This window comes from Anser brachyrhynchus (genome assembly GCF_964034855.1).
Source record: "Anser brachyrhynchus genome assembly, chromosome: 3".
In the NCBI taxonomy this organism is placed as follows: domain Eukaryota; kingdom Metazoa; phylum Chordata; class Aves; order Anseriformes; family Anatidae; genus Anser; species Anser brachyrhynchus.
Window position 1 is genome coordinate 126,405,544 of NC_137696.1, and position 27,440 is coordinate 126,432,983.

Sequence of the window (27,440 nt, forward strand, 5' to 3'; positions counted from 1 at the left end):
TGTGAGTTGTGGACTCCAGGGTTTTCTTAGAGAGCTAATGCTAAGTTGCCTTAGTCAATATGCGGCCAAGGAAGCAATGGAGAAATGTTCTAGGGCAAGTGACCTGAGATGAAGGGAGTGATGAGGGCCAACTCAACTGCACTGTGGTGCCCATTTGGGCAGCCAGATGGCCCTGGAGTTGCATGTATTCTGTAGGATCTAGTTGGGGATGGGCTAAGGTTTCCTGTATACTAAGCATTCATGACTTTCTTCTAGTGGCACCAGACACAATTAATAACCATGTGAAGACATGTCGGGAGGAGCAGAAGAACCTGCACTTCTTTGCCCCAGAATATGGAGGTATGGTGTGGCAACAGCTGCAAGCCTGAGTTTTGTTGGCCTGTCTCACTAATGCTTCCAGGCTATTGTGCATCTTGTTTTCAGCTGTAGTCTCATGAGAGATGTCACATTATCAGTTTTGTGTTATTTGCCTGTTTTATTGCTTCAACTCCTTTGCCTTTTGATAGCAGAGGAGGGACAGAAGGCTGCAGGATTGTCATAGCCTGATACAGAGGCGGTCCTGCTGCTGAGTGCAGGGAGAGACTGATAACAGAGCATTGTTTCTGTGTTACAGAAGTTGCCAATGTTACCACTGCTGTGGACATTTATTCCTTTGGGATGTGTGCCCTGGAGGTGAGTGTGGAACGCTGTGGTTATGGGACAGAGAGAATAAAATCAAGGGAAGGAGATGACTATGGAGTTGCTGTGGGCACGAGTGGTTTTTGTAGCAGGTGCATTTTGTTCTCTGAGCCAAATGCAATTTGCGTTGTAGGGATGCCTATCAAGGTTTCTCCAAATGCTTTACTAAGCAGTAAAGAACTTGGTAATGTGTGGTTCTTTCTGGAATTTTTGGTGTGTAATTTATTACTCTGGGTAATGAATAATTGGACAGTTCTGGAGACTGACCCACCTGCTGTGGGAACAGTCACTACTACAAAATGTACTTAATATGTACAGAGGGGGGGGAAAAAAAACTCCCCTTCTGGGGAGTATTTGTTCTTCTGTAGTATCTGGAGGAGAGGACACTCCATTACTGTATGGCCCCACCTGATGCAGATTTTGGTTGTTCTCAAGTGTGAGTCTGATGTACCTGGTCTTATCAACTTATTGGTTCACAGAATCGTAGAGTCTTCTGTCCCTGCAATCAGTAGGCCCAAGACTAGGAAATATGAGTTACTATAAGTTATCTGGGGACAATTGTCAGCAAGAGCCAACACACACAATTCTGAACCTATGCTGTGCATCCCATAAGTGAAGCAAGAAAAGACCTGTGAAAACACACAACTTTTAGGAAAGTAAACTGGAGCTGAATCTTCAGACATTGTCTGGGATCTTCTGCCAGCCTTTCCTAGCTTGGAACTTGTGTATGTGTTGGTTGGAGCTGGTTCTGGGTGGCATTGTGTGCTTGCTTTTCTGCATGTAATATAGAGCAATTCATACCGCTAGGAGGGACACTGTCAGATTCTGTCAGTGATCCAGCTACTGCTTCATTAGAGGATGGTAATTATCAAACAAGTGTAGGCCAATGGATTATGAGATTCAAAATAGAGATACTAGCTGTCTAAGGTGATGCTGGCATAGTTTTCAGGCCTCTCTGGCGATCTGTTAAGGTGCTAGAAACAAGCTATCATAATAAAACAGTTATTCTCTCTCTGCCTCTACAAACTGTGACCTTAAATAGCACAAAAAAACCCCACCTTGGCTGTTAAGATCTCACACTTGGCAGTGGTGGTCATGAGGTCTGTTCAATGTATAGTAAGCATTTCTTGGTGAAGTCTAATATGCTACTTTTGTGTTTGCAGATGGCAGTACTGGAAATACAGGGTAATGGAGAGTCATCGTATGTGCCCCAGGAGGCCATTAACAGTGCCATCCAGCTGCTGGAGGACCCCTTGCAGAGGGTGAGTGAAGGAGGCTCAGCACCCATGTAGACCTCTTGGCATTGCACACCATCTCGTGCAATTTTTGTCTTTCAGGAGTTCATTCAGAAGTGTCTAGAACAGGACCCTAGCAAGCGTCCTACTGCCCGGGAGCTCCTTTTTCATCAGGCATTGTTTGAGGTGCCATCACTAAAGCTACTAGCTGCTCACTGTATCGTTGGGCATCAGCGTGAGTATGGAGTCCCAGGCTGCTGCATCTTGTGTTATGAAAAGCTTTACTAAGTTGTCACTGCGGCTGACATTCTGGAAAGCAAGACCTTTGTGCTGGTCTTAACAGGCAGGGACCAGGGCCTTGTGAAACAGAACTGTGGTCGCTGCAGAGCCTGAAGAAATATGGTGCTCTGCCTGCTCTGAGTGGCACAAGAGTTTTTCATCACAAAGCCTGTGGGTTTTTATTCTTCTTCTTAGGATGGAAGGGAATTGCAGTTGTTCAGGTCTAACTTTTTTCTCTTTTAATAGATATGATTCCTGAAAACGCTTTAGAAGAAATGACCAAAAACCTTGACATGAGTGCAGTGTTGGCAGAGATTAATCATGCAGATAGGGAAGGAGTCAAGATGATGTGAGTACCCATTGGTGTGTTTGGAGGGGTTCTGCTCAGGTGTATGTGGAATCAGGCTCCATGGCACTGGGCTGGGCAATGAATGAACTGCCCGGGACTCTTGCCTTCAAGTTAGTGTTGTCATTTCACCAATAACTGATAAACAGAAGGGAACTGTTGGTGAAGAAGCGTGCACTTTATCTAAACATGAAAACGTGGTGGAGGGTAGCTGTTGAGTGGAAGAATTTAGCTGTGTGGAATATGTTCATGCAACGCTGGTGTGAGATGTGACTTGTGCCCCAGACTGAGGGGAGGGAAACTAGCACACTGTAGTTGGAGCAATCCTTAGCTAAACCTGGCAGAATAGTTTGGGGAAGTGACTCGGAAGTGACTTGTTGAATGGAGTCCAGTGTGTTGGAGAAACGGTTCCTCAGTGTTTTCATAACAGAGCAGCTCATTTTGGTTGCAAAGAGATGCCTCTGAGAAACAGCAATGGACAAGCTGAGAGCTTGTGAGTAAAAATTAAGGATGGGGCCAATAAAGGTCACCTTGTGGTTGGGTCTACTACAAGTTGCCTGATCAAGGGGAGCCTGTTGATGAGGGCTTCGTGCAAGCGTGACGCTTCTTGTAGTTGAAGCATGCTCTCATCTTGATGGGGGACTTCAACACCCAGATGTCAGCTGAAAAAGCTTCACAGCAGGCTGTAAGCAATCCAGGAAACTCCCAGTGTGTGTTGAGGATAACTTCCAGGTCCAGGTATTAGACAAACCAACCAGAGGAGAAGCGTTACTGGACTTGGTGCTTACCAGTGCAGCTGAACTCATTAAAGAGGTTAAGATTGGAGGCAGTTGTTGTGGTTTAACCCGGTCAGCAGCTAAACACCACACAGCCGTTCGCTCACCCTCCCCCCTCCCTCTCTGGGATGGGGGAGAGAAACGGGAAAGTGAAGCCGGTGAGTTGAGATAAAGACAGTTTATTAAGACAGGAATATAATAATAATAATAATAGTAATAATGATAATAGTATTAATAATGTGTAAGAAAACAAGTGATGCACAATGCAATTGCTCACCACCTGCTGACCGATGCCCAGCCTATCCCCGAGCAGCCGGCCCCCCACCCCGGCCAGCCACCCCTATATATTGTTTAGCATGACATCAGATGGTATGGAATACCCCTTTGGCAGTTTGGGTCAGCTGTCCTGGGTCTGTCCCCTCCCAGCTCCTGCTGCACCCCCAGCCTGCTCGCTGGCAGGACAGAGCGAGAAGCCGAAAAGTCCTTGGCCTGGTGTAAACACTGCTCTGCAACAATTAAAACATCAGCATGTTATCAGCGCTCTTCTCACCCTAATCCAAAACATAGCACCCTACCAGCTACTATGAGGAAAAATTAACTCTGTCCTAACTGGAACCAGGACAGCAGTCTAGACTGCAGTGACCACACCCTGGTTGAATTTGTGATCTCGAGGAATACGGGCCTGGAAAAGAGCAAAGTCAGGACCCTGAGCTTCCAAAGAGTGAATTTAAGCTATTTAAAGACAAGGTGGATGGGATCCCCTGGAATGCTCTCCTTAGGGAAAAAGGAGCTGAACACAGCTGATAACTCTTTTAATGATGTTTTTCTTAGAGCACAAGAACTCTCCATCCCCCTGAGTAAGAAAGAGGGCAGGGAGGGCAGAAAACTGGGATGGCTGTGCAAAGACCTGCTGGTCAAACTGAGATGTGAGAAGGAAATGCACAGGCAGTGGAAGCAGGGACGTGTGGCCAGCGATGAGTACAGGGATGCTGTCCAGATGTGCAGGGATGGGATCAGGAAAGTCAAGGCACGGATGGAACTGAGCTTGGCAAGGGACACAAAAAAAAAAAAAAGCAAAAAACCAAAACAAAACCCAGAAGGGATTCTGTAGGTACATTGGCCAGCAAAGAGAGGCCAAGGAGAGCGTACCCCCTGCTGATAAATGGCAGAGGAGAGAACTGGTAACGAGAGACATGGAGAAGGCTGAGGTACTCAACAACTTCTTTGCCTCAGCCTTCACCGCCAGTCAGGCCTCACACGTCTCTGTTTCCCTGAACCCGAAGATGAGGGCTGGGGGAGCCGAGTCCCTCCCGCTGTAAGCGAAGAGCAGGTTGGAGACCACCTGATGAAGCTGAACGAGTACAAGTCTGTGGGGCCCGATGCCGTGCCTCCCAGGGTCCCCAGGGAACTGGCTGATGGAGTTGCCGAGCCTCTCTCTAGCCCATTTGAAAAGTCCTGGCAGTCAGGTGGAGTCCCTGGTGACTGGAAAAAAGGAAACATCGCTCCCACTTTTAAAAAAGGGTTGATGGAAGACCTGGGGAACTAGAGACCGGTGAGCCTCACCTCTGTTTGCTGAATGAGGGGGGTGTCCTGGTAACGGGGGACGCTGAGAAGGCAGAGATACTGAATGCCTTCTTTGCTTTGGTCTTTGCTTCAAAGACTCCCTCCCCCCCCCGGTACCCCTGGACCCTGGAGGGAGTAGAAAGAGTCTGGGAAGTGGAGATCTCCCCCCTGATTGATGAGGGAGTGGTTCGGGAGCATCTCAGTGGGCTCACTGCACACAAGTCCATGGGTCCTGATGGGATGCATCCACGTGTGCTGAGGGAGTTAGCAGAGGTGATCGCCGAACCGCTCTCTATCATCTTTGAAAGGTCCTGGAGAACAGGAGAGGTGCCTGAGGACTGGAGGATAGCCAGTGTCACTCCGGTCTTCAAGAAGGGCAAGGAGGAGGATCCGGGCAACTACAGGCCAGTCAGTCTCACCTCCATCCCCAGAAAGGCGTTGGAACAGCTTGTTCTGGATGCCATCTCCAAGCAATTGGAAGAGAAGAAGGTTGTGAGGAGTAGTCAGCATGGATTCACCAAGGGGAAGTCGTGCTCGACCAACCTCGTAGCCTTCCATGATGGCATCACCAGCTGGGTAGATGGGGGGAAAGCAGTGGGTGTCATCTACCTTGACTTTAGCAAGGCTTTTGATACTGTCTCCCACGACATCCTGCTAGCGAAGCTGAGAAAGCGTGGGATAGAGGAGTGGACAGTTAGGTGGGTTGAGAACTGGCTGAGCTCAGAGGGTGGTGATCGGTGGTGCAGAGTCTAGCTGAAGACCTGTGACTAGCAGCGTTCTCCAGGGGTCGGTGCTGGGTCTGGTCTTGTTCAACATCTTCATCGACGACCTTGATGAGGGAATAGTGTCTGTCCTCAGCAAGTAGTCCCAGAGACCTGGGTCTGTTCAGCCTTGAGAAGAGAAGACCAAGAGGGGATCTTAATGTTTACAAATACCTTAAGTGTGGGAGACAGAGGGATTTGGCCAACCTCTTTTCAGTGGTTTGTGGGGACAGAACCAGGGGCAATGGCCACAAAATGGAGCCCAGGCAGTTCCGCACCAACATGCGAAAGAACTTCTTCCCGGTGAGGGTGACGGAGCGCTGGGACAGGCTGCCCAGGGAGGCTGTGGGGTCTCCTTCTCTGCAGATATTCAAGGCCCGTCTGGACGCCTGCCTGGGCAGCCTGCTCTAGGGAACTGCTTTGGCAGGGGGGTTGGACCCGATGGTCTCTTGAGGTCCCTTCCAACCCCTACAATTCTGTGATTCTGTGCCTGGGAAGATCATGGAACAGATCCTCCTGGAAGCAATGTTAATGCACATGCAAGACCAGGAGGTGATGTGGGACAGCCACCACAGCTTCACCGAGGGCAAATCGTGCCTGACCGATCTGGTGGCCCTCTGTGATGGAGCGACTGCATCAACTGACAAGGGAAGACCGATGGATGTCATCTACCTGGACTTCTGTAAGGCCTTTGACACGGTCCCACACGACATCCTGATCTCCAAACTGGAAAGAGATGGGTTTGAAGGGTGGACCATTCAGTGGATAAGGAATTGGCTTGAAGGCTGCACCTAGAGAGTGGTGGCCAATGGCTCCATGGCCAGGTGGAGGCCATTAATGAGTGGTGTCCCTCATGGTTCTGTCCTGGGACTGGTACTTATTTACTATATTTAGAATCTTTTTATTCTTATTTTAAGTGTCAGAATAGAGGACAAAGAACTAATAGCCAAGGCTGTGCAAGAGAAATTCTGTATATTAGACTTCATTCTGCAGAGCATTGGTTATTTGGCATACACTTAGCTGGGATCTGCTTTTTGTTGTTGCACAGTATGTTGGAGGTGCTGGGAAAAAGAAAAATAAAGCAGAGTAATGACTTGAAATACTGGAGAGTATAATTTCCAGATGATTTATCAGAATGCCACATAAGCTGTACTGCTAGAAAAAATGTATTATTTTTCTACTGTCCTAGAGGATGGGATGGGAAAATAACAGGTATTGTGTATTAAAAAGGGCTGCAGAGTGGTTTGAGGAACCAAGGCAGATGTGAAGTCTAGACCAGCTCTGTGGGAGCAGCAAAGCATTTGGATGATCATGGCAGAATTTAAGCAGCTTGCAGTCTCTTACTGATCTCTCAAATTCATCAAAAGTGGTTTCATAGTCTTACTTTACTGTAGTAAAGGGGAACATTGGCTGCTGCAAGTCTTTATTTCAACCAATCTAAAAGAAGTTGTGGTCAAGTAGATGCTAAAAAGCTGAATTGACAGCAGCGATGAGGAAAATGTTTTACTGGAGAATTAGTGAAATAGGAGAACCTGTGGCTCATAACTTGCCAGAACCAGAAAGGTGGACTCTTCTGGTGTTACTAACTCCCTGTACTGTGCAAAAGAACAATAATGTGCTTCAGAGAGGGGAAAAAAATGTTTGTTTGAGTAGGCTGTGAGTTAAAGCCACAGGAGAAGATCATTGACAGCTTCATGAAAACACACTGCTGCATAACTATAGCTGAGAGCTAATATGATACCAGGTTGCTAAATAACAGGAGAGAAGTTTACACTAACTGGATGAAATGTCTGAAGACATTGTGTACATCATACATGCACAATGTGACAGCCTTTGTGCTGGAGCAGATCAGCTAGCTGACTTCACCAAGTGACTAGGTAGGAATAATTGTCAACGCAGTGAGGAACTGTACGTTTTTGAGGATGAGAGAGGGGAAAAACAGTAGACATGCACAAAGGAAGGGGGTTGTCAGTGTTTATGATCTTCTCTCAGCTGCCAGCAGGTGAGATGTTCAGTGGAATTAAAGGCTGGGGAGTTCAAAACAAATTGATAGGAAGACTTCCTTTGGAACACTATGTTAAAAAGATACCAAGGATGAACAAGCAATCTTTGAAAGGAATTACACAGAGAACAAAAGTCTCTAGAACTGCAGTGAGGAATATTTGGGTAGGGCCTTAAATCCTGAGGTGTAGTTTCTAGCTGCCGGTCTGGAGTGATATGGTTAGTCATACTGTACCACCACCTCCTGCAGCGGTTCTTTCCTTGGCAGCTCTTAGTGCCTTTGTTTGTTTGGAGACAGGACCCAGACTTTATGGGTCTGTCAGAAAAGAGATCTACAAAAAAAAAAAAAACAAAAAACCAACAACAACAACAACAAAAAAACGCGCTGGGAACATAGTGTTACTGGGCTAGCTTCCACAGTTCTAGCTGGGACAGCTCTCTACAAGGAGGTGATAACTGTTTTCTGCCATTAATAAAATGTTGCCTCATCCTTAGCTTCTGTGAACAGTTGCTTCTGGCACAGAAAGATGTACTGGCATAAGTGAGTACACCTTGCCTTTGACTGGCTGTACTCATTCTGCCTCCATACACAGGTGTAGTCTAGGACATGGGGATTTGAAACTGCATCTAAAGAGGCTTGAGTGGATAGTTCTGTTAGATGACTTCTCACTTCAGTACTTCTTTCCCTCCAGCTTTTCACAATCTCCAGCATTGGAGCTGGACAAATTCCTGGAGGATGTAAGGTAAGAGGTGTTTTTTTTCTATGGTAGTATGTTTTTTTTATGTGCATCTTCAATTGTGTGAGAGACTGGAGTCATATAGATGAGCCATAACCTCAGACCCTGATCCTTTCTTGTAGGAATGGTATCTACCCACTTACAGCTTTTGGGATGCCACGACCCCAGCAGCCCCAGCAGGTGGTGGTGAAGTCTCCCATTGCTCCACCATCAGTGAAAACCCCAACTCCAGAGCCAGCTGAGGTAGAAACCCGCAAGGTGAGAGATTGGAACTTGTTCTTCCCCAGGCAGGTGTGCTCTGCAGCAGCAGTGAGTCATGGTGTGTATCTGCTTCTGTTTCAGGTGGTGCTGATGCAGTGCAACATTGAGTCAGTAGAGGAGGGAGTGAAACACCATGTACGTTCCCATGTTCTTGCTGACCATGCTGTGTGGGGGTATAGTGAGGCAGCTGTGCAGAGTATGTGGTACCATGCTGATTTGCTGCTGATGCCTTGTGTGACCTTCTGCTACCAGAGTTACAGTCTGTGGGGCCCAAAGCCAGATCAAGTATGCCTGTAGACAACATTCCGCTCAGCTAACACTTAGAGGTTACCCTTCAGGTGCAGCCTTAAGGCACTTCCTCCACAGGACGGTGCTGCTGGCAGTGTTTTGGGAATGGCACTGGATGTGGTTTTTCTGTTAGACTCCTGTGGGGTTCTGCAGGGGGGTGATTCATATCTCGATGTTTTTTTGGGGGGATATTCCTGGCTGTGGTGGCTACTGCCAGTGGCAGCCTGTAAAACTGCAGCCCCTCATGAGAACTTCTCTACCATGCAGTTAACACTGCTGCTGAAACTGGAAGACAAGTTGAATCGACACTTGAGCTGTGACCTGCAGCCCAGTAAGTACCTTTCTTCCTGTACTCCTGTACACTGGGATCAACAGTGTAGTCTAGACCTGGGACTTAAGCCCTTCCCTGTCTTGCAGATGACAATATCCAGGAACTGGCAGCTGAACTGGTCCAGCTTGGATTCATCAGTGAGGTGAGCAGGCTTGATTTTCAGGCAGGGATGTAGCTCTGCATTTCCTTTCTCAGACTTACATGTCCTTCCTTGTCTTCCTGGGGAGGTAGGAGAAAAAGAATATGTCCCTGCCCACATTCTGTGGCAGTCTTTGGCCAAGCTCTTGTGTTTGTATCCACCCCTGGGCCCATGCCTCACTGTAGCTTGTTCTTCCCAGGCTGACCAGAGCAGACTTACCTGTTTACTTGAAGAGGCATTTAGCAAGTTCTACTACACCCGGAACGGAGCCCTGACGGCAGTGACTGTGTCATCTTAGCACCCCTTGACTCCCAGGCGGCCAGTGCGGCTTTGTTGCCTGTGACCGACCCCTTCTGTGTCTGTCCATCACCATAGGGCATCAGCAAGACCCCAGCTGCAGTGCTTGGAAGCTCGTCCTGCATGTGCCGTGGCTGGGCCCAGTGACAATCCTCCCTGCCCGCCTATTAAAGGGGACTATGTGCATCAGTATTATTTCCAGCCCTGATTTTGTTGGGATTTTGCCAGGTGGTGCCGGGGAGCCGGGTCCTGGCTTGGGGTGTTCTATAGCCCCCATTCATGTGCATGGAGTTTGTTCTGTTTGAATTGTACAAAGTGTCTTTTGCACAGCACAGAAACGGTTTTTTCTTCTTTATTTCTTTTTTTTTTTTTTTTAATTTAAAGGTAAGCAGGGGCGAGCCCTTAAGTCCTGCTCCTACTTTCTACCCCTCTGCAACTGCCTCTGGCAACAGTCACTACCCTCCTTCCTGCGCAGAGGGAGCCAGCGGTGGCCAGGTTCCCATAGCACCAGCCTGGCGCTTTGCCTGCCTCTTCTGCTCCCCTTTGGCTGCACTTTGTTTACTTGTTTTGCACAGCCTCTGTCCTGCACTTCAGCGTGCACTGTAGGTGCAAGGCTGCGGTGTATGCTGACCTGGGCTGTGTCCCCTGCAGCAGCATCCTGGAGCCTAGCTTGGCCCTGCCTGCCCTGCTCTATGCTGCCACGGGTCCTGTGTGCGCTCGGGACCTCCACAGGCAGCCTGGAGCCCAGTGGTGCTGGCATGGGGGCTGCTGGGGCAGCAATTCTGCCTAGGCTCCCGTGGGGTCCCCCTCCTGTCTCGGGGTGCTCGAAGGACCCGTAGTCCCACATGCCTCTCCAGGGCTGGGCGCAGCGCTGCCCCCGCATCTCATTTCTATCATTTCCTATTTTTAATAAACTGTTTTGTAAATACCTGAGTGCTGCCTCTTTCCGGGCTGGGGCGGAGCGGGGCTCCGCCTGGGGGCGGCCCCGGCTGTGGGCGGCCTCGGGGCAGCGGCGGCCATGGCTGGCGGGCGCGCGGGGTGGCGGGGGCCGGCGGCGCTGGCGGAGCCGCGGCGGCTGATGCGCGCAGGGCTGGGCCTTATCGTGCTTGGCCACGGCAGCCTGGTGCTGGGTGCCATCGTGCACGGCTCCGTCCTGCGGCATGTGGCCCGCGCCAGCCGCGCTGTCACCCCTGAGTATGCGGTGGCCAACGTCGTGTCCGTGGTCTCCGGGTTGCTGGTGAGAGCGGTGTGGGGCTGGGACGGGGACGAAGGTTGGGCCTCGGGAGGGGGGGGCGGAACGTGGCCCCATCCGAGGCGCCTGCTGAGTGAGGATCTCTCCCTGCAGAGCATCACTGCGGGCATCGTTGCCATCCTGGTGTCGCACAACCTGTCCCGGGCCGCCCTGGTGAGTGTGGGGCTGCTAGACCGAGAGCTAAGCCAGCCAGGGAAAAGGCAGGTTGGGGGCCTCCGTGCAGCCTGGGCCCTGCCGGCAGCTGCTCCTCTGGACCTTGTCCCCAGCAGTTCCTTCCGCTTCTGCTGCTGGTGCCTTGATAGCTCGCAGGGTTGCGGGTGTTGCCTGCTGTGCTGCCTCCGCCTCCTTGGCAGCACTGGGAGGGTGGGCAGCAGTCTGGGCACCAGGCATCATCTTGGGGTAGAAAAGTTTCAGCTAAAGCATAAAAGCTGCAGCCGGAGTCAGGCATCTCACTGTGGGCTCGCACAGTGTGGGTCTGCTATGAGGCAGGGCTGCTGCTGATAGCCTCAGCTCTTTGTGGAGATGGGGCAGAATGGGTTTCGGGCTGCAGGAGCCTGTGGGAGCAGCCTCTTGGTTCATGGGCAAGGTGAAGGATGTGAGCAGTACAAAAGCTTTGTCAAAGTAGAGGACCGAGCCACATGAGACGAAGCAAGGGAGTGTATGTATTTGGCACAAACTTCTGCAGGGTTATCAGTGCGTCCATTACCCTGTACAGAGACCGCACAGAGGTGTGTGCCTGGCCCATGCAGTGGCAGTATCTAGCCCTGGTGTTTCCCCTGGCTCTGGCCAGCACCACTCTCACATGCTTTCCTTGCTGCCAGCAGCATTGGACCTTACTGAGTGTGTCCCTGTTGAACTGCCTGCTGTCTACAGCATGCAGCGTGGGCCTGGCGCTAGCCATCGCCCTCACAGTTCACAGCCGTGGCATGCGCCTTGTCACAGGCTGCAACAGCTCTGCACTGCCAGCTGACGCCCGTGCAGCCATAGCGACCAACGACTGTCCCTTCAACACTACGCGCATCTATGTGAGTATATGGGGGCCAGCGCCCTGTGTACCCATTTGCACCCCCCCCCCCCCCCCCCCCCCCCCCACTTCCTTTTGTTTCATTTCTCCTTCCTGCTTCCTTTTTTTTCTGGCCTTTTCCTTCCCTTCCCCCCCCCCCCCCGACCCCTTTGCCTCCATGGGCTCTCCTCTGAGCTGTATGCTGAGTGCCGTGGATCCACACTCCCTGAGAGAGCCTCTGACCTTCTGCAGGACACAGCCCTGGCGCTCTGGTTCCCCTCCGTGGTGCTGGTGGCTGCAGAAGCTGTGCTGTCTGGCAGGTGTTGTTTGGTGGCCCTGATCCTACAGGGCATTGGCCCCTGCGGACGCACCTATGGCAAAGACCAGGTATGCCCCCCCCCCCCCCCCCCCCCCATCAGTACAGACAGGTTTCTCTGTCTGTCCCTGCATTTTGAAAGTGCTGGGTTTTGTTTTCATGCAAACAGGCAATAAGTACAGCGTGTGAAATAAATTTGGACTACTTCTAGCCAACACTGGTGATGGACTGCTACCCTTTCATCTTGGGTTGCTGCAGGTGGAACCAGTGCTGCTGATAGCCAAGCCTGTTCTGGCCTGGCTGGCCTGAGGACTCTCCTGCCCCAATCCTTCACATGCCCTTTGTAGGGCCCTGCAAACCTCTACTTCTCTTTTCTTATAGCTGGTCAAGCCAGGTACACTGAAGGAGGGGCAACACCTGTTTGGGGTGGCTGAGACTTGTGCCTAGTGGGAGGTGAGTGCAGTGTGGGCTGTGCAGGGGCTGGGGAGGTGGGGGGGGGGGGGGGGGGGGAGGGGGCTGTGCTGTCAAAAGGGCCCTCTGCTCTCATCAGCTTCCTAAGACTTCTCTTTCCAAGCACTACTACGAACATTGGCCGGAGGTGTCAGCATAGTCCCTGGCCCTGCAGCACAGCTCTGGACTGATACCCACTCTTTCCCTGCAGGTGGCGCTGCATGAGTGCTCTGGTACAATGGGGGTGAAGCTGTACCCTGCACCTGCCACAGGTGTAGGCATGGGTAGGGTGGGCTGCGGTGGGGGGGGGGGGGGGGGGGGGCGGGAAGCGATATGCTCACCCGTGTCCCTTCTGCCCCCCCCCCCCCCCCCCCCAACTGGGACAAACCCTGAAGGTCCCAAACACAAGGTGCCCATGGTCATCAGGCAGCCTTTGCCTTGCAGGTGCCATGTTCCCTGAACACCCTCTCCGTGCCTCCCCAGGCCATGAGCCCCTTCCTGGTACACTAAAAGCTCCATCAGTCTCTCACGTGCACAACCAGGGGTAGAGGGGTTGGGAAGGTGCCATGGCCTGGCAATAGCAAGGGTTGGCCTGGTCCAGCTGCAGCGCAGGCAAAGCCAGCTTGCTGTGCCTGTGCTCAGAAGCAGGCCAAGGAGCAGATGAAGAACCTCTTTGTTGTGAGCCACTGTTGTTTCTCTGAGTAAATAAAGTTTTAATTTTCACATTGGCTGCAGTGTTTCCCCAGGGTGGTTGGGAGCTGGGTCCACTGATTGAAGGACAGTGCAGCTGGTGTGTTAGCCTATCTTCCTGCCTGGTATGCTCCCCACTCTTCACACAAGGCTTCATTGTGACGGTCACCTATCAGGGTGGAGTCTGCATGTTTAGCAATCAGGTTGAGGCCAAGGAAGCATGGCCTGGGAGCTGTGTGCGCTCCTGGACTCTGCATCCCCTGACAAACAGAAGCACATCGGTGCTGAGACACATGTTTATTGGGGACAGAAGTGGAGGGAGCTGAAGAACAGGACAGAAAGCTGCGATTGTTCCTCCCTGTCCCACTCACTGGAAAGAGAAGCCGGTGCTTGGGAGTCCCCCACACCACTGGCTGAGGAACTTGAGCACATCTTGGCATGCAGGGCTGTGAGATGTCTGCAAAATAAAAGAGATGTCCTTGGTATTGGCAATGTGGCAGTGCAGTCACCCTCTGCCCACGGGTACCCCAGGGAACTGACAGAGCTGCACAGGAATGCCCCAGCACCATTCCAGCCCAGCAGCACGCAGAGAAGGTGGTGCACTAAAATGGCCCTGGTTTGGTGTAGCTCCACCCAGTGGGACAATGTTTTATAATCAGCATGAATGACAGCATTGAACACGCTGCAGCTTGTCTCCCTGCCCCACGGAATGCCTGGCTCACCTTGACAGCCATCAGGAACTTGTTCCATGTGTCTTTGTTGGCTTCTCGGCCTGGACGCTTGAACTCTATCTTGTTCCTTAGCACAGGATACCCTGGCCACACAGTAACAACCTCACAAACAAGGTGAGACCCACAACGGACCCCCTCCCTTGTGCACCCCATCCTTCCTTGCTATGGCCACCTGGCTACTTGGGCAACTCCCAACAGGCATTCTAGAGGAATAATGCTGGCTCTGGCAGAGACTAGAACAAGGAAGGAAGTGCCCACAGTGGTGGGATCAAAGGGAGATGAAGGCTGATCTGCTCTCAGCAAGGCAATCCAGCGAATATAAAGTGACAGCACCTCCCTCCCCCCCTCCTGAGCTTTGGAGCCAGAGCCCTGTTCCTGGAGGCCCATCCCTGTGCCACCCCCTTCTCCGACCCACTCCTGCAACACAGTCCCCACTGTGAGGTGTGCAAGTGGGGGACAGTACTTGCCAGTGCAGACAGCTTTTGTAGAAGGCAGCAAAGTGGGGACAGGTGCTACATGTGCACATGTGTGCCTGCCCTGGCCAGCCTGGGCAGCATCTCCTAGGCAGTGCTGTGGAAGGCTGAGCAGTCATAGAAAAATAATAGTTGCATTTGGAAGAGTCATCTGGTCCAATCTCCCTGCTCAAGCAGGGCCACCTAGAGCTGGTTGCCCAGGATCATATCTAAATGGCTTTTGAATATCTCCAGGCATGGAAATGCCACAACTTCTGAGCAACCTGTTCCAGTGCTCAGTTATCCTCACACTTAAAAAATGGGCCAATCTATCTCATCCAGCTGAACCATTCCCTATAGCCACACAATCTCCCTACTCCTTTTACAGCATTGCCTGACTCTCTCAGACCCCCCCACTCCCTACATATGTGTGAGCTGGCCTGGAGCATACATACCTGTAAGCACACAGGGCAGGGAGCGCACCCCTGTATTTGCTGCCACCAGTGAAGCTTCATATGTGTCACGATCATCCTGTGGCAGCACCTGCTCCAGGCGCTGGTCCATGGACATGGTAAGCACCCAGTCCCTGGCCTCCTCCCGGTTCTCCTCCTGCAGGACAGAGGCCTGGGCAACTCCTGATACTGCATGCTGTGCCACTGCCTAGCTGCTGCTCCTCAACACTAGGGAGCACACTGGGGAGAGCAGGACATGAGCATGCATGCAGGATGTGTGTATGCACATACACACTCGTGTGTATGGGGGTTGATGGTGGGGAATGAGTGCATGGATGTGTGCAGAAGTAAGTGTATATTGCAGAGGGAGCATGAGAAAGCGTGTGTGTGTGTGTATACCGGTGCTGCACATGTGTTTGTGGTGGGGAGGATGGGAGAGAGAGCTAACTACATTTCCATCTACTGTACTGTCACCCTTGCTCCAGTCCCTGTTCAGAGGGGACCTAAGGTAGCATCACTGTTCAAGGGAGCTGGAGAAGGTAGATGATACTCACAGGCACATGCTGATGGGCTGGAAGATGCACTTCAAAGGGAATGTCTGTGTTCTGGAAATCTGAGTGGTCCAGAGAATCCAGGTTCCCTTCTTCAATGGCCTGCGAAAGGAGAAGTGACGGAACAGTAGGGAATACCATCCTTGGCATTCACATTACAATCTGTATTGTAAGGGTGGCATCGCCTATACCCCTATCTATCAGTGTGATGACTTGGCCCTCCTGGGAGGTGGCAATTTATAGCCATCCTCAGCAGTGCCAGTGGATGTATGCTCCTTAAACACTATATGACTCAAGCTTGCCAGTTAGCCTCAAAGAAAGGAAAGACGAAATAGGGAGCATTTTTTTCCAGCAGCTACTGACTGCATGTGGAAGACTGGTACAGTAGGGTCTGTCAGCTTCCAAGGATTTTTGGTGTTTTATGGTAACCAACCGGGTATTCAAGGAAGGAATTGAGCATGGGGACTCAGTGCCTGATTCTTGCATCACCATTGCTACAGCATCAAGCCATGTCTTCTTCCACTGCCAACTGCCCCCCCCCCCTCCCCCCCCAATAATTTTCCTTCTGTTTGAATAGCTCAGGCGAGATCATTCTGAAGGCTGCAAGAGCACCTGCAGCCATGAAGACTACAGGCCTAAACTGTTAGGCCAACTTGCTCTTTGCTGCAGCACACATGCATGGTCACTCTGGCACATGCATGGTGACATGGTCAGGGTTGCTCAGGTGCCCTGCATGGCAAGTCCTTCCACAGCTAATGCTGGGGTACTCAGCACTTTGTGCACACATGCAGAGAGAGCAAAGTTCAGGGCCCCTGCATTCTCCATCAATACCAGCTCACAAATGTGCTGCCACATTGAAACTTCAGGAGTCTCATGGCCAGGCTGAGGGTCTGTGTGGGCCCTACAGACCACTATCATTTTTAAGTGTGATAGTCTTCTCCCCCAGCAGACCATACGCACATCTGAGAGGTCCAGGAAACGGTTCAGGAAGATGAATGCCATGTTCTCCCAGTTGACTGCCTAGTGTAGAGAGAAACCCTAAGTGAGACCACACAGCTGATAGCTTATCTCCACAGCCACAACTCTCCCACTTTAGTGACGGGCTAGAAAGCCAGCATCAGACAGTAAGAACAAGCTGCTATGCTTGCCACGTGTCATTATGTCTGGGCAGGTGGTCAGTCTGTAGCATCAGGATTGTCAGTAGATAACAGTTAGATGACCCAGAGCAAGGTGAACCAATTGAAGTCCTGCATCTACAGAGCCATACAATACAATGTGGCCTCTGGTCTACCACATAGGTCTACAGTTCATGTACTCTTGCTAGTTGAGATTTGCCCTCCCACTACCTACTGCAAATCTGTGACAAAATACAGAGGCTGTCAAGATGTTTGAGGAAAGAACTCCGTATGACAGTGTCTGGCTGCTGGTATACCAGTGCAGCTCGGGGAAGACTGTGGAAGATAAAGTTGAGAAGCCCTGAGCCCAAGGTCCTCCACCTCCTGAGCTGCTCTGGTGGCAGATAGTTCTCACCTTGGCAGCTATACCAGCTTCATAGAAAGCCTTGTCTGCAGGGAGGAGTTCAGTGTGGCGCAGCAGGGAAATGGACAGCTTAGCAGCCACAGTGTCCTGCAGACAAAGGGGACAGTAAAGCCATAACAGTCATCACAGAAAAAAATAGGTTGGAAGGGATCTCATGAGATCATAAAACCACTACCTTAGAGCAGGGACTCTGCACCCACATATTCCTGATGGGTTTATCTAATTTAAGAGCCTTCACTGAAGGAGCTTTTAGAATTTTTGTTCATGGCCATTCCAGGTTGGAGGTCTCCTGCTAGAAAGTTTTTTCTTTTAACATGCATCTCCCTTGTGGTAACTAGATTCCTTACTTATCCGAGACATACAAAGAGTTTGAAAACAGAGTATTTCTTTCCTGTTTCAGTAGTTATTTTCTGTTATCATCTCTTCTTTCAGTCTTATGTTCTGCCTTATAAATCTTTTTATTTTTACTAGAAGCCATGCCCAAACTCCCATCATCTAAGTCACAGAATCATGGAATAGCTGAGGTTGGAAGGTCTCTGGTGATCATCTAGACCACCACAGCGCCCTATCCTGCTTAAAGCAGGTTCAGCTACAGCAGGTTGTTCAGGTCCACGTCTGGTCAGGTTTTGAATAGCTCAAGGAATGGAAACTCTCCAACCTCTCTAAACAACCGGTTCCAGTGCTCAGCTACACTCACAGTAAATATTTTTTTTCTTCATAACGTAAGAATTTTGGGACAGTGAGGGGCAGGGAGGTACAAGATGAATTTCACTTTTCTGCTTGCTAGATAGGTTCTCATCGTGCTAGAACTGGGAAGGCCACCCCTCCTTCATGGTTCCAATTAGACTACCCAACACCTCAACATTCCACAACTGTGTGAGTCTGTATAGGTCTTCAAGACATCAGGCTTATCTCTTTCTGTCTGATAGACCTCTGTCTGGACCCCAACACACTCAGCTATGGGAAACCACCAGTCTGCCCTACGATTTTCACTAGGATCCTAACTCTGGGAACTTTTCTCTTGTTCAGCCTGTACTATCGCAGCTCCAGTCCCACATTCATATAGGTCTCTATCACAGTTCCATCCACAATGCACGTGGATCCAGACTTCAGCAGGAACTCTGCTTTATATCATGGTCCAAAACAAATCCCAGTGCACAAAAGACTCAACAATACAGCACCTTGTGAGGCCCAGTACGCAGGCCCATGAGCTTCTAAAACTTTGTGCAAGGCCAATCTGTTCTCAAGTCTATGTGTGAAACCCATGGCCTAGGACAACTGAAGAGGAAGCAATGCCTCTCCTGGGAAGACCAGGTTTTTGTATGATCCCTGTATTTCTACAGGTGCCTCTGCTCTCACAGGTCACTCTGACCATATGGATCCCCTTTCCCCTGGTTTATATCTCAGCCTCAGTGGCTTGGGACAGATCCCAATATAAGGAGTCAGTCAGAGAAGACTGTCTCTAGTTCCACCTACTAGTGGTGGGCTCACAGATCGCTATAGTCTCATTCTCATCCATCCATGATGTGAAAGTGATCCATGAAGTGGAAGAGTGAACTATGAAGAGCCCTAAACCTGCATGACCCCACAGGGCTCTGCACTCAGGGTGTTGACCTGACAAAGGAACTTCAAGAACCTTACCAGTTGCTTCACTCCCTGAGCAGCGGAGCGGGTTGCATAGTAGTGAGATATCAGCAGCATAGTCTCAAACTCTTCATGTGCTGGAGTGTTTGCTTCACTTGACTTTACTAAATTTTCACACTGAAAAAGAGAAAAAGAGAATAATAAATAATAAAGGAGCATGTGAGCAGAGGGGCACTCTTCACCCACTTGAGTCTGGGAAAAAGCTGGGAGAAAGAAGAATATCTAAAACACCCAGGCACCTTGGGGGATTGGAAAAGGGCTGTATCTTGAGTGCTCTGGGTCCTGCAAAGTGCTGAAGTGAGGAGTTGTGGGAGAAGGGGAGAGCCAGTAGAACTGCAGCAACTGACAACACTGGAAGCAGCGGAGATTGGATCAACAAGGGGATTTCTGGATTTAGTTTGTGTCAGAGGTGGGTATTTGTGGAACAGAAACAGAGCAAAGGCAATCATGGGCTGAGGAATTTGGGGGCAGGTAAAAAGGAGCACAGGGCTCTAAGAATCTCTGGGGAGATGGGGAGGCCTATTATTTTCCAGTCTCAGTAGTCCTCTGCTTTTCCCAGGTTCTTGCCCCACTTATGCTGCCAAATATAGGATGAAAAGTGGGACTGTTGTGATAGGCTCCCACGTAGCAGTGACACAGGGAACTCTGCAAGAGTCAACGTTCAGATGTGCTTCTAGAATTTGGTTGTAAGTGCAGGGTCATCTTTTTCCCTGACTTCGCTTGCCCAGCCATGTCCACCTCACAGGATCCTGTTGTTCTATTGTCTCCACTGTCACCTCTCTCCCCTTGGTTTGCGTTCTATTTCCTGTGTCATCTGTCCAGAGCCTAGCTCTTCTTTTTCCCTGCTAGGAGCCACCAGAATGTTGGACTTTAACAGGCAACGGTGGCCATGGCCCATGCTCACCAGACTGAAGAGAACATCACGTAGGTCAGCCCAGCTGGAGTAGGCCTCAGCACAGTTCATGCCAGATGCATTCACCATCTCCACAAAGAGGCGTTTGTAAATGTTGAAGTTCTGCAACAAAAAGGAGAGAAATCTTGAGGGACCCAGATGGCAAGTCAGAAGTTTGGAGCCCTTCTACTGTTTAGCACAGGCTTAAGGGAATGGCACCTCTGCTCACAGGCTCACGAAGCAGTGCTACTGCAGAATGCTGGTTGCAAGGAGTGCAACAGGACAAGACAGGGAAATGGGAAAGAATGTTTCCTCCAGCCAGCTCTCTCAAAGGGGCAAACATGGTTGTTTTTATTCTGACTTGGTGGCTAAGGTGTTCAAAATCAACACAAATACTCAACACCCCTCTCCTCCCTCCCTCCGCATGATATGCTAGGGGGCTGCTTTTAGTCCTCTACCTTAGGAACCTGTTGAAGAATCTACAGCAGTGTTGAAATTGCTTGGACTACACCTGGCAGCCCCAGCTCTGGACTGGAAGCCTGACTCATTTAGCAGATCATAGCACTTTCTGGAAGCTCACTCTGGGATGTAATGCTGTCTTCATTACCTGTGGGTTGGCAGGTGCTCCATGGTGTACATACAGGCTCAGGCCTTTGTCCCAGCTGCCCTCCCGGATGAGGTGGGTTGCATACAGAGCTACATACTTGTGCAAGACCTTATAGTTCTGGAGAAGGCACACAGAAAGCAGTACCATGAGAGTCATGAGATGAACACTTGTCAGTTGGTAGTGACAGTTTCAGATTCGTGTGCACACGCCCATGCACCTGAGTCCCAAAGGGTAAGGCCAGCTAATGACAGATACAGACTGCATGTCTTAGATTTGGGCCCCATGTGATGCCTCTAATCCTGGGTAGCTGATGCTGTGCTGATCCTTCATACCTGAAAAATAAAGTTGTCTTTCTGCTGTCCACCACTTGCCAAAGGAATACTCCCAAATATCTAATAGAAGCAGTATCTCTACAATGTGGCACCACAGATACTAGTCGTAAACCGGTCCTTAGTCTAATGAAAGAATGAATCCAAGCACTTTTGTGGACTGAAGACATTTGTAATATGCAAGGCTGCTCTAGTCCATTACTCAAATGCCATCAGATTGCTGAGGCTGTAGGCCTTCATGGAGAACTGCTCATACATATGCTGATCCTACTTTGCTAAGGACTGACTGTAGTAGGCCTACAGAAACTCTAAGTGAGACAGTACCTGTTTTGCACAGGCTTAAATATTCTAATGAGGAAGATGGCACAAGATGTGCAATCCTGTAAAAAAATGAGCAATGGAAACAAGTTTATTAAACACAAGAGAGGACAGTGCCACTACGACATGCCTAGAACTTGAACACCCAGATTTGGATGCTCATGAAACTCTAGGTGTTTGGGATGAATATTAAGTCTGGTATGTAACCTGTTTTGATACACGTAACTTTTCCCTCCCCCATATAATTGTTGTATAACAGCTGAGTCAAAAGTCATGAAGTTTTGCATTGGTTGTAGAACAAGGTTGTGCTAACACTCCCTTAAAGACACATACAGGCTAATATGTTCCTGGAGTAAGTATACTAGTATTTGTTGTGCTTTGTTGACAATAAAATTGATTAAGCCTTCCTTATACTATGAAATTGAGCTTGAAGGTCAACACTGGTATCTCCCAAATAATTAGAACATCATAGATAATAACTACTACAACAAAAAACATTCACATCATCAGAGAAGTCTGAGTCAAAAATAAATCAAGTTCATTGTTGAATGAACTTGATTTCATCAAGAACCCAAACTCAGCTTACTGCTCATTGCATTAGGAACATAAAAATACAGCACAATGCATTATCAGTGCTTGCCCAAGTTATCAGTGTTTGCCAGACAAATTAGATCTTGGTACTACATTGGAATAGCACTGTAGAACAGTTTCATTTTGGTTTTCTGTTTTTATCACTCTGCTGGGGTCATTTTTTGGCTTTCAATCAGTAAAAATGCAAAAATGTCAAATTTGCTTTAATGATAAATAAGTTTAATTTCAACTGACACCGGGCCTCTAAAGAATAGGTAGAAAAAAGGCTTTCTTCTACATATCTCTCTGTTTCCTTAATACCTATTACTTTCAGCCCAAACAACTCGTTTAGCTTTTTTTTCTATGTTCCATCAATCACAAAATTGAAACACAATGTGCTTCTCATTTCTAATGCTTCATTAATAGGTGTGCTTGGCTATGATGGGGACAGCAGAGAGGTGTTCTTTCAGCTGCTGCGGTGACTCCCCGTGGTCCTCACAAAACAGGCTGCTTTGCCCCTGCCCACCCATTCCTGATGACCCTGCTTCAGTGAACCAGGGCACCAAGTCTGTCTACTGAGGGCTCGTACAGGTGCTCACCTGCTTAGCTGCAACCTCCAGACACTTCTCCCATTGCTCCTGCTCTGCATACATATCCAAAGCAGCCATGACATCTATTCCCACCAGCTGAGAATGGAAACAACCATAAACTCACTGTGCAGGCAAGGCTTCCTATTCACCTACATCTTTTCTTCAAATACCCACAGTCCCTCCCTCTCTTTGGAAGCAAAGATCACAGAATCATAAAATCATAGAATGGTTTGGGTTGGAAGAGACCTTACAGATAATCTAATTCCAACCCCTCAACCCCCCCACCATGGGCAGGGACACCTTCATCTTGACCAGGTTGCTCAAAGCCCCACCCAACCCAATCTTAGACACGTCCAGGGATGGGGCATCCACAACTTCTCTGGGCAACCTGTTCCAGTGCCTCACTACTCTCAAAGTGTGACCCATCTGGTATGCAGAAACCATGACTCAGGCATATATAGAATCCTCACCTATGGACATTTTCAGGCAAAAGCCCCATGAGGAAGGCCCCAAGGACCTATGTCCCAGCATCCTGACATGACTCCATAGCTTGTGGAACATCCCAAATACATACCGAATCTACCTTTCCTTGGTTCTTTAAATACTCCTTGTAACGCTGGTCCACGTACTCCTCTGACCTATTGGGCAGAAATAATCTTAATAGACAGCAGATTAATAGTTCCTTGCATCAGTGCAGAAGTGCAGATTCAACTTTGTCTTCTTTGGGCTAAAGACGACTTACAGCTGTGCCACATTTTTCATGTCTGCTGCTGGGTGCTTAGGTAGAAGGGGGAAGAGTCTGGGCAGAAATAGGTGTGAGGAGAGAAAGGTATCACAGGCCTTTTCAGGAAGAAGTGTATGCAAAGGAATATTACAAGAAAAGGAGAGAGAGGGATATGACAAAAGGGGATTAAGATTTCCATGGGATGTATGGTAATGGGGCAATAGAAGAGTGTCATGGGTACACCAGATGGGGGATATTGGGAAGGGCAGCTGTGGTGAATGTCCCCTGTCAAGCCTGGGAAGATGACTGTGGGGAAAATCCAGAAAACCTGGGGGAAGCAGGACAAGACAGGGCAAGGGATTATCTTAGGATGAGAGAGGGAGATGGAAGAGTCTCATTTGAGAAGTTCAGCACATACCTGGGGTCCAATTCCTTGGCCACGCGCTTGGCTTTACTCCATTCTTCCCCTTCAATGAAGGCATCAATAGCTTCTCGGATGAGGTCCAAGTTGAGGTAGAGCTCGGCTGCCTGCAAGGCCAGAGACAGTCCCATGTGGAACAAAACCCCAAAGGCACCTTGTAGCCCAAGCTGGAGCTGTTGGAAATGCCCAGCACATAGCAGCAACTGAAAGTCTCTTCCCCAAAGCCTTTTTGAACAGGCTGCCCAGGGAGGTTGTGGAGTCTCCTTCTCTGCAGATATTCAAGGCCCGTCTGGACGCCTACCTGGGCAGCCTGCTCTAGGGAACCTGCTTTGGCAGAGGGGTTGGACCCGATGGTCTCTTGAGGTCCCTTCCAACCCCACAATTCTGTGATTCTGTGAAAAGATACACCCCTTCTTTTTCCTGCCTCCTTCAAAGGCCCGGGTCTCTCACACCATTCCAGGACTTGATCCCTTCCCCTCCTTCCTATTCTCTGAGGACTCAGCACTGCCTGATGCTGGATCAGGCCACCCACCCATCACACCAGGATGTGACTTGGCCCCCTCCCCTTGGATACAGCTCTCCCTTCCTATTTCTTCCTTAGGAGCAGGTGCCAGCTCTCACCGAACTGTATTTCTTCATGGCCACCAGCTGAGGAGCCACAGTCCGTGTGACCTCCATGCTCTGTGATTGACCCAAGAACTTAATGGCCAACTCAGCAGCCTGTGAAGAGAAATTGTCAGGAACACGAGTGATGAGAGCAGTTTGAGAGAGGGATGGAACTGGAAAGAGCTCAGTCCCAGCTAAAAGACTGACTGTCAGGAGCACTATGTGGGGGAAGAGGAGGAAAAAAGACAGTCCACTTCAGCAACTCGGAGAAGCAAAGTCCAGCTACTTTTACACATGGGAGATGATTAGACAAGAACATAATCATTACTGAGGTTGGTAAAAGGACAAGGTACTAATGAAAAGTATGAACAAGAACACAACTCAAAGGTTGATGGACATGGTCCATGAGAAGATAGGGCACTTGTCTAGCCAATGTCTAAGTCATAAAATCTAGTTTTTCAGTGCAGGGAGATATGGGCATAAAGATATTGGCATGCTGCTGAAAGTGGTGCCAGAGCAAGGATGTCAGCACAGCACAGGAAAAGTGGACAGTCCATCATGGGCTTAAGAGAATGGTCATTAAATGCTTTTAGTCCCTACAGTCACTGGGGCACGCAGATCCTCTCTTGTGCCCTTCAGGTTGTGGGAGGCCTCCCAGATAGTAGAGCCAATGAAGGAAATCATACCTTCAGCAAACACTTCTCCATCAGGACACTGTTGTTGGAAATCCGCACCTTCAGATAGCAGTCCACTGCCCTGGCATATTCCCCAGCCTGCTCCCACTCCCGTGCTTGCTCCAGCAGTCCTTCTGTTCCTCTGTAAGGAGGAACGCAGGCTGTGAGCAAGACTGTGATACTGCCATGCACATCCTGTAGAGAGTGTGTAATGCATGGGCAGGAAGCTGCAGAGCAGAGCTAAGTCAGAGACGTCAGAGGGGAGAGGGGGCTGTGTCAAGGAACACACACAGCTAACGCCGAGGAGAGAATTGAATAAGGATCATGGGGAGATGAACTAGCAGTACAGAAGACCTGTGAGATCTGTAAATGGCAAGAAGACACCCAAGAGACCTTGCATGATAAGAATAACCCTGAAGTCTCCCAGAACAGGGAGGAAAGAGGTTAGGAAACCAATGGACGAAGAAGCCTAGGGTCCTCAGAAAGGTAAAAGCTGGATGACAGGGATGCAGTCAGGCTATCTCTTTAAGGCATCAGATCAATGGCTTAGGGGAAGAGCAACCCATCTGTTACCTGCAGCCTGAGCACAAAATTACTTACCCGGAGCCCTTCTTGGCAGCCTCTCTGCCACACTCTTCTTGTAACTCCTCTAGTCGACTAGGCACATATTCCTTGCAGATCCGCAGGGCTTCACTCCACATATCAGCCTCCTGCAGAAGCACACCAGAGAGGAGAAACTTTCACCAGTTCACATCACACTTCTAGCATCACCATACATCTGGCCTCTCACATCATCTTGCCAGAGGATCCACTAGGGGAAACAACTACAGCAGCACCATCCAGTTCTTTTCTCAGCCAAAATGGCACCTACGTCTTTTCATGCACCCAGGCAAACTCAGGGGAAAGTTTGCATTCATCCTAGCTACCTCTATGGAATGGACACTTAGAGTCCCCAAATACACCCTCTCATGCTATATTATTTATGCCTGACTAATCTGGTGGCCTTCTGTGATGTAGTGACTGCATCAATTGACAAGGGAAGATCGACTGATGTTATCTACCTGGACTTCTGTGAGGCCTTTGACATGGTTCCACAGGACATCCTGATCTCCAAATTGGAGAGAGATGGGTTTGAAGGGTGGACCATTCAGTGGGTAAGGAATTGGCTTGAAGGCTACACATGGAGAGTGGTTGTCAATAGCTCTATGTCCAGGTGGAGACTGGTGACAAGCAGCGTCCCTCAGGGGTCTGTCCTGGGACTGGAACTGTTTAATGTCTTTATCAATGACATAGACAGTGGGATCAAGTGCACCCTCAGCAAGTTTGCAGACAACACCAAGGTGAGTGGTGCAGTTGATACAATAGAAGGAAGGGATGCCATCCAAAGGGACCTGGACAGGCTAGAAAAGTGGGCCCATGTGAACCAAAGTGCTTAGGCACAAGGTGCTGCACCTGGGTCAGGGCAATCCCGGACATGAGTACAGACTGGGGGAAGAACTCATTGAGAGCAGCCCTGCAGAGAAGGTCTTGAGGGTTGTGGTGGATGAAAAGCTCGCCATGAGCCAGTGCACTTGCAGCCCAGAAGGCCAACTGCATCCTGGGCTGCAGCAACAGAGGAGTGGCCAGCAGGTTGAGGGAAGTGATTGTCCCCCTCTACTCTGCCCTTACGAGCCCCCACTTGGAGTACTGCATCCAGGTCTGGGGCCCCCAGCACAAGAAGGAGGTGGATCTGTTAGAGTTGGTCTGGAGGAGGGCCACGGACGATGAGCATCTCCTACGAAGAAAGGCTGAGAGAGCTGGGGATGTTCAGCCTGAAGAAGAGAAGGCTCCAGGGAGACCTCACTGCAGCTTTTCAGAACTTAAAGGGGGCTTATAAAACGATGGAGAGCAACTTTTTGCTTGGTCAGATAATGACAGGACAAGGGGGAATGGTTTTAAACTACAACAGGGGAGATTTAGATTAGATGTTAGGAGGAAATTCTTCACTCAGAGGGTGGTGAGGCACTGGAGCAGGTTGCCAGGAGAAGTTGTGGATGTCCCATCCCTGGAGGTGTTCAAGGCTAGGATGGATGAAGCCCTGAGTAACCTGATATGGTGGGTAGCGTTACTGCCTATGGCAGGAAGATTGGAACTGGATGATCTTTAATGTCCCTTCCAACCCAAGCCATTCTATGATTCTATGATCCTCGAAGCCTGCTCATGGCCTTCTGGCAGGACACTTCCTCTGAGAGTTAAGGTATGCTGTGAAATTCTTACCAGTTCAGTCTTACAAGAGCAGGTCGGATTTATGTTTTACTAGTAACCACTTGAGTAAATGTTTCTCTTTGGCTACTAAGCTGGTAGTGAGAACTGGGAGCTGGATTTTACTCCTCCTCCATACAAATTGGGCTCTCAACCAGTGAAGAAGACAGTGATATTGCCACAGTCAACACTCACCTTGTAGTACTTTATTGCCAGCTCAGGTTTCTGTGCTCGCAGGAGGAAGGCCTCTGCTTTCTGGAACTCTCTCTGCTCAAAGGCAAAACGTGCCTGTCCCACAAGCACATCAGCCACACTGCCTGGGTCATGAGCTTCAGCCACACGTTGTGCAGCATCCCAATTCTGGTTATGCACAAACCTAGGTGAATCAACATGAGATGTAAGAAGAGACAGCAAGGAGCAGACTGGTGCTAGAGAAGCAACCTTACTAGCACCATATAAGGAGAGTAGATGCAGCAGTCCAGAATGGAGAAGGCTACATACATCAGCACTGCCTCTTTGGGTTTTCCAGCTTTAATGAATTCTGCTTCAGCCTCCTCAAATTTGCCCTAGGAGAGAGGAAGGAGTTTGCTTGCGTGCTATCCTCCCCTGATACCAGCACATGAACTCCTCTACTTACCATGAGGCAGAGTGAATTTATGAGACAGAGAGATGTGTGGAAGCTTGGGGCTGTAATTG

The 27,440-nt window shown here is 49.7% G+C and overlaps 3 protein-coding genes across 4 annotated transcripts in view; 2 read left to right on the forward strand and 1 right to left on the reverse strand.

The window, feature by feature from the left end:
• The window catches only part of NRBP1 (nuclear receptor binding protein 1), a 41,512-nt gene extending 30,890 nt beyond the window's left edge, over positions 1-10,622 (forward strand). Inside the window, exons 8-18 of the mRNA XM_080585287.1 lie at positions 256-339; positions 614-672; positions 1,842-1,940; positions 2,016-2,148; positions 2,439-2,541; positions 8,332-8,382; positions 8,499-8,634; positions 8,719-8,772; positions 9,193-9,256; positions 9,343-9,398; positions 9,595-10,622. Of these exons, the coding sequence (XP_080441413.1) occupies positions 256-339; positions 614-672; positions 1,842-1,940; positions 2,016-2,148; positions 2,439-2,541; positions 8,332-8,382; positions 8,499-8,634; positions 8,719-8,772; positions 9,193-9,256; positions 9,343-9,398; positions 9,595-9,693 (938 nt within the window). The 3' untranslated portion in view covers positions 9,694-10,622. The remainder of the gene's footprint in view (positions 1-255; positions 340-613; positions 673-1,841; positions 1,941-2,015; positions 2,149-2,438; positions 2,542-8,331; positions 8,383-8,498; positions 8,635-8,718; positions 8,773-9,192; positions 9,257-9,342; positions 9,399-9,594) is intronic.
• Positions 10,623-10,675: 53 nt separating this feature from the next.
• Positions 10,676-13,436, forward strand: KRTCAP3 (keratinocyte associated protein 3). Its single transcript, XM_080585323.1, has 6 exons — positions 10,676-10,929; positions 11,038-11,097; positions 11,769-11,969; positions 12,200-12,334; positions 12,645-12,716; positions 12,925-13,436. Exons 1-5 carry the CDS (start codon positions 10,711-10,713, stop codon positions 12,708-12,710), a joined length of 681 nt encoding a protein of 226 aa, XP_080441449.1. The 5' UTR covers positions 10,676-10,710; the 3' UTR covers positions 12,711-12,716; positions 12,925-13,436.
• A 249-nt stretch (positions 13,437-13,685) lies between these two features.
• IFT172 (intraflagellar transport 172) overlaps positions 13,686-27,440 on the reverse strand; it is a 48,886-nt gene continuing 35,131 nt past the window's right edge. The window contains exons 32-48 of one of the 2 annotated variants that reach the window (XM_080585278.1): positions 27,246-27,310; positions 26,940-27,120; positions 25,104-25,213; positions 24,516-24,645; positions 23,845-23,943; positions 23,221-23,330; positions 22,653-22,716; positions 22,088-22,174; positions 20,272-20,388; positions 19,677-19,787; positions 18,770-18,889; positions 17,120-17,215; positions 16,550-16,609; positions 15,593-15,691; positions 15,042-15,195; positions 14,126-14,217; positions 13,686-13,860 (exon numbers count right to left, since the gene is read on the reverse strand). In XM_080585278.1, coding sequence (XP_080441404.1) covers positions 13,771-13,860; positions 14,126-14,217; positions 15,042-15,195; positions 15,593-15,691; positions 16,550-16,609; positions 17,120-17,215; positions 18,770-18,889; positions 19,677-19,787; positions 20,272-20,388; positions 22,088-22,174; positions 22,653-22,716; positions 23,221-23,330; positions 23,845-23,943; positions 24,516-24,645; positions 25,104-25,213; positions 26,940-27,120; positions 27,246-27,310 — 1,785 coding nt within the window. In that variant the 3' untranslated portion in view covers positions 13,686-13,770. The remainder of the gene's footprint in view (positions 13,861-14,125; positions 14,218-15,041; positions 15,196-15,592; positions 15,692-16,549; positions 16,610-17,119; positions 17,216-18,769; positions 18,890-19,676; positions 19,788-20,271; positions 20,389-22,087; positions 22,175-22,652; positions 22,717-23,220; positions 23,331-23,844; positions 23,944-24,515; positions 24,646-25,103; positions 25,214-26,939; positions 27,121-27,245; positions 27,311-27,440) is intronic. The other variant, XM_080585279.1, reaches the window with a different exon arrangement.

Excerpts from the sequence above, each read along its gene's own strand:
- KRTCAP3 (XM_080585323.1), top strand. The coding sequence starts at position 10,711 with ATGGCTGGCGGGCGCGCGGGGTGGCGGGGGCCGGCGGCGCTGGCGGAG. Across the intron at positions 10,930-11,037 it reads CCGTGGTCTCCGGGTTGCTG|AGCATCACTGCGGGCATCGT; the intron begins GTGAGAGCGGTG and ends CTCTCCCTGCAG. Across the intron at positions 11,970-12,199 it reads TCAACACTACGCGCATCTAT|GACACAGCCCTGGCGCTCTG; the intron begins GTGAGTATATGG and ends GACCTTCTGCAG.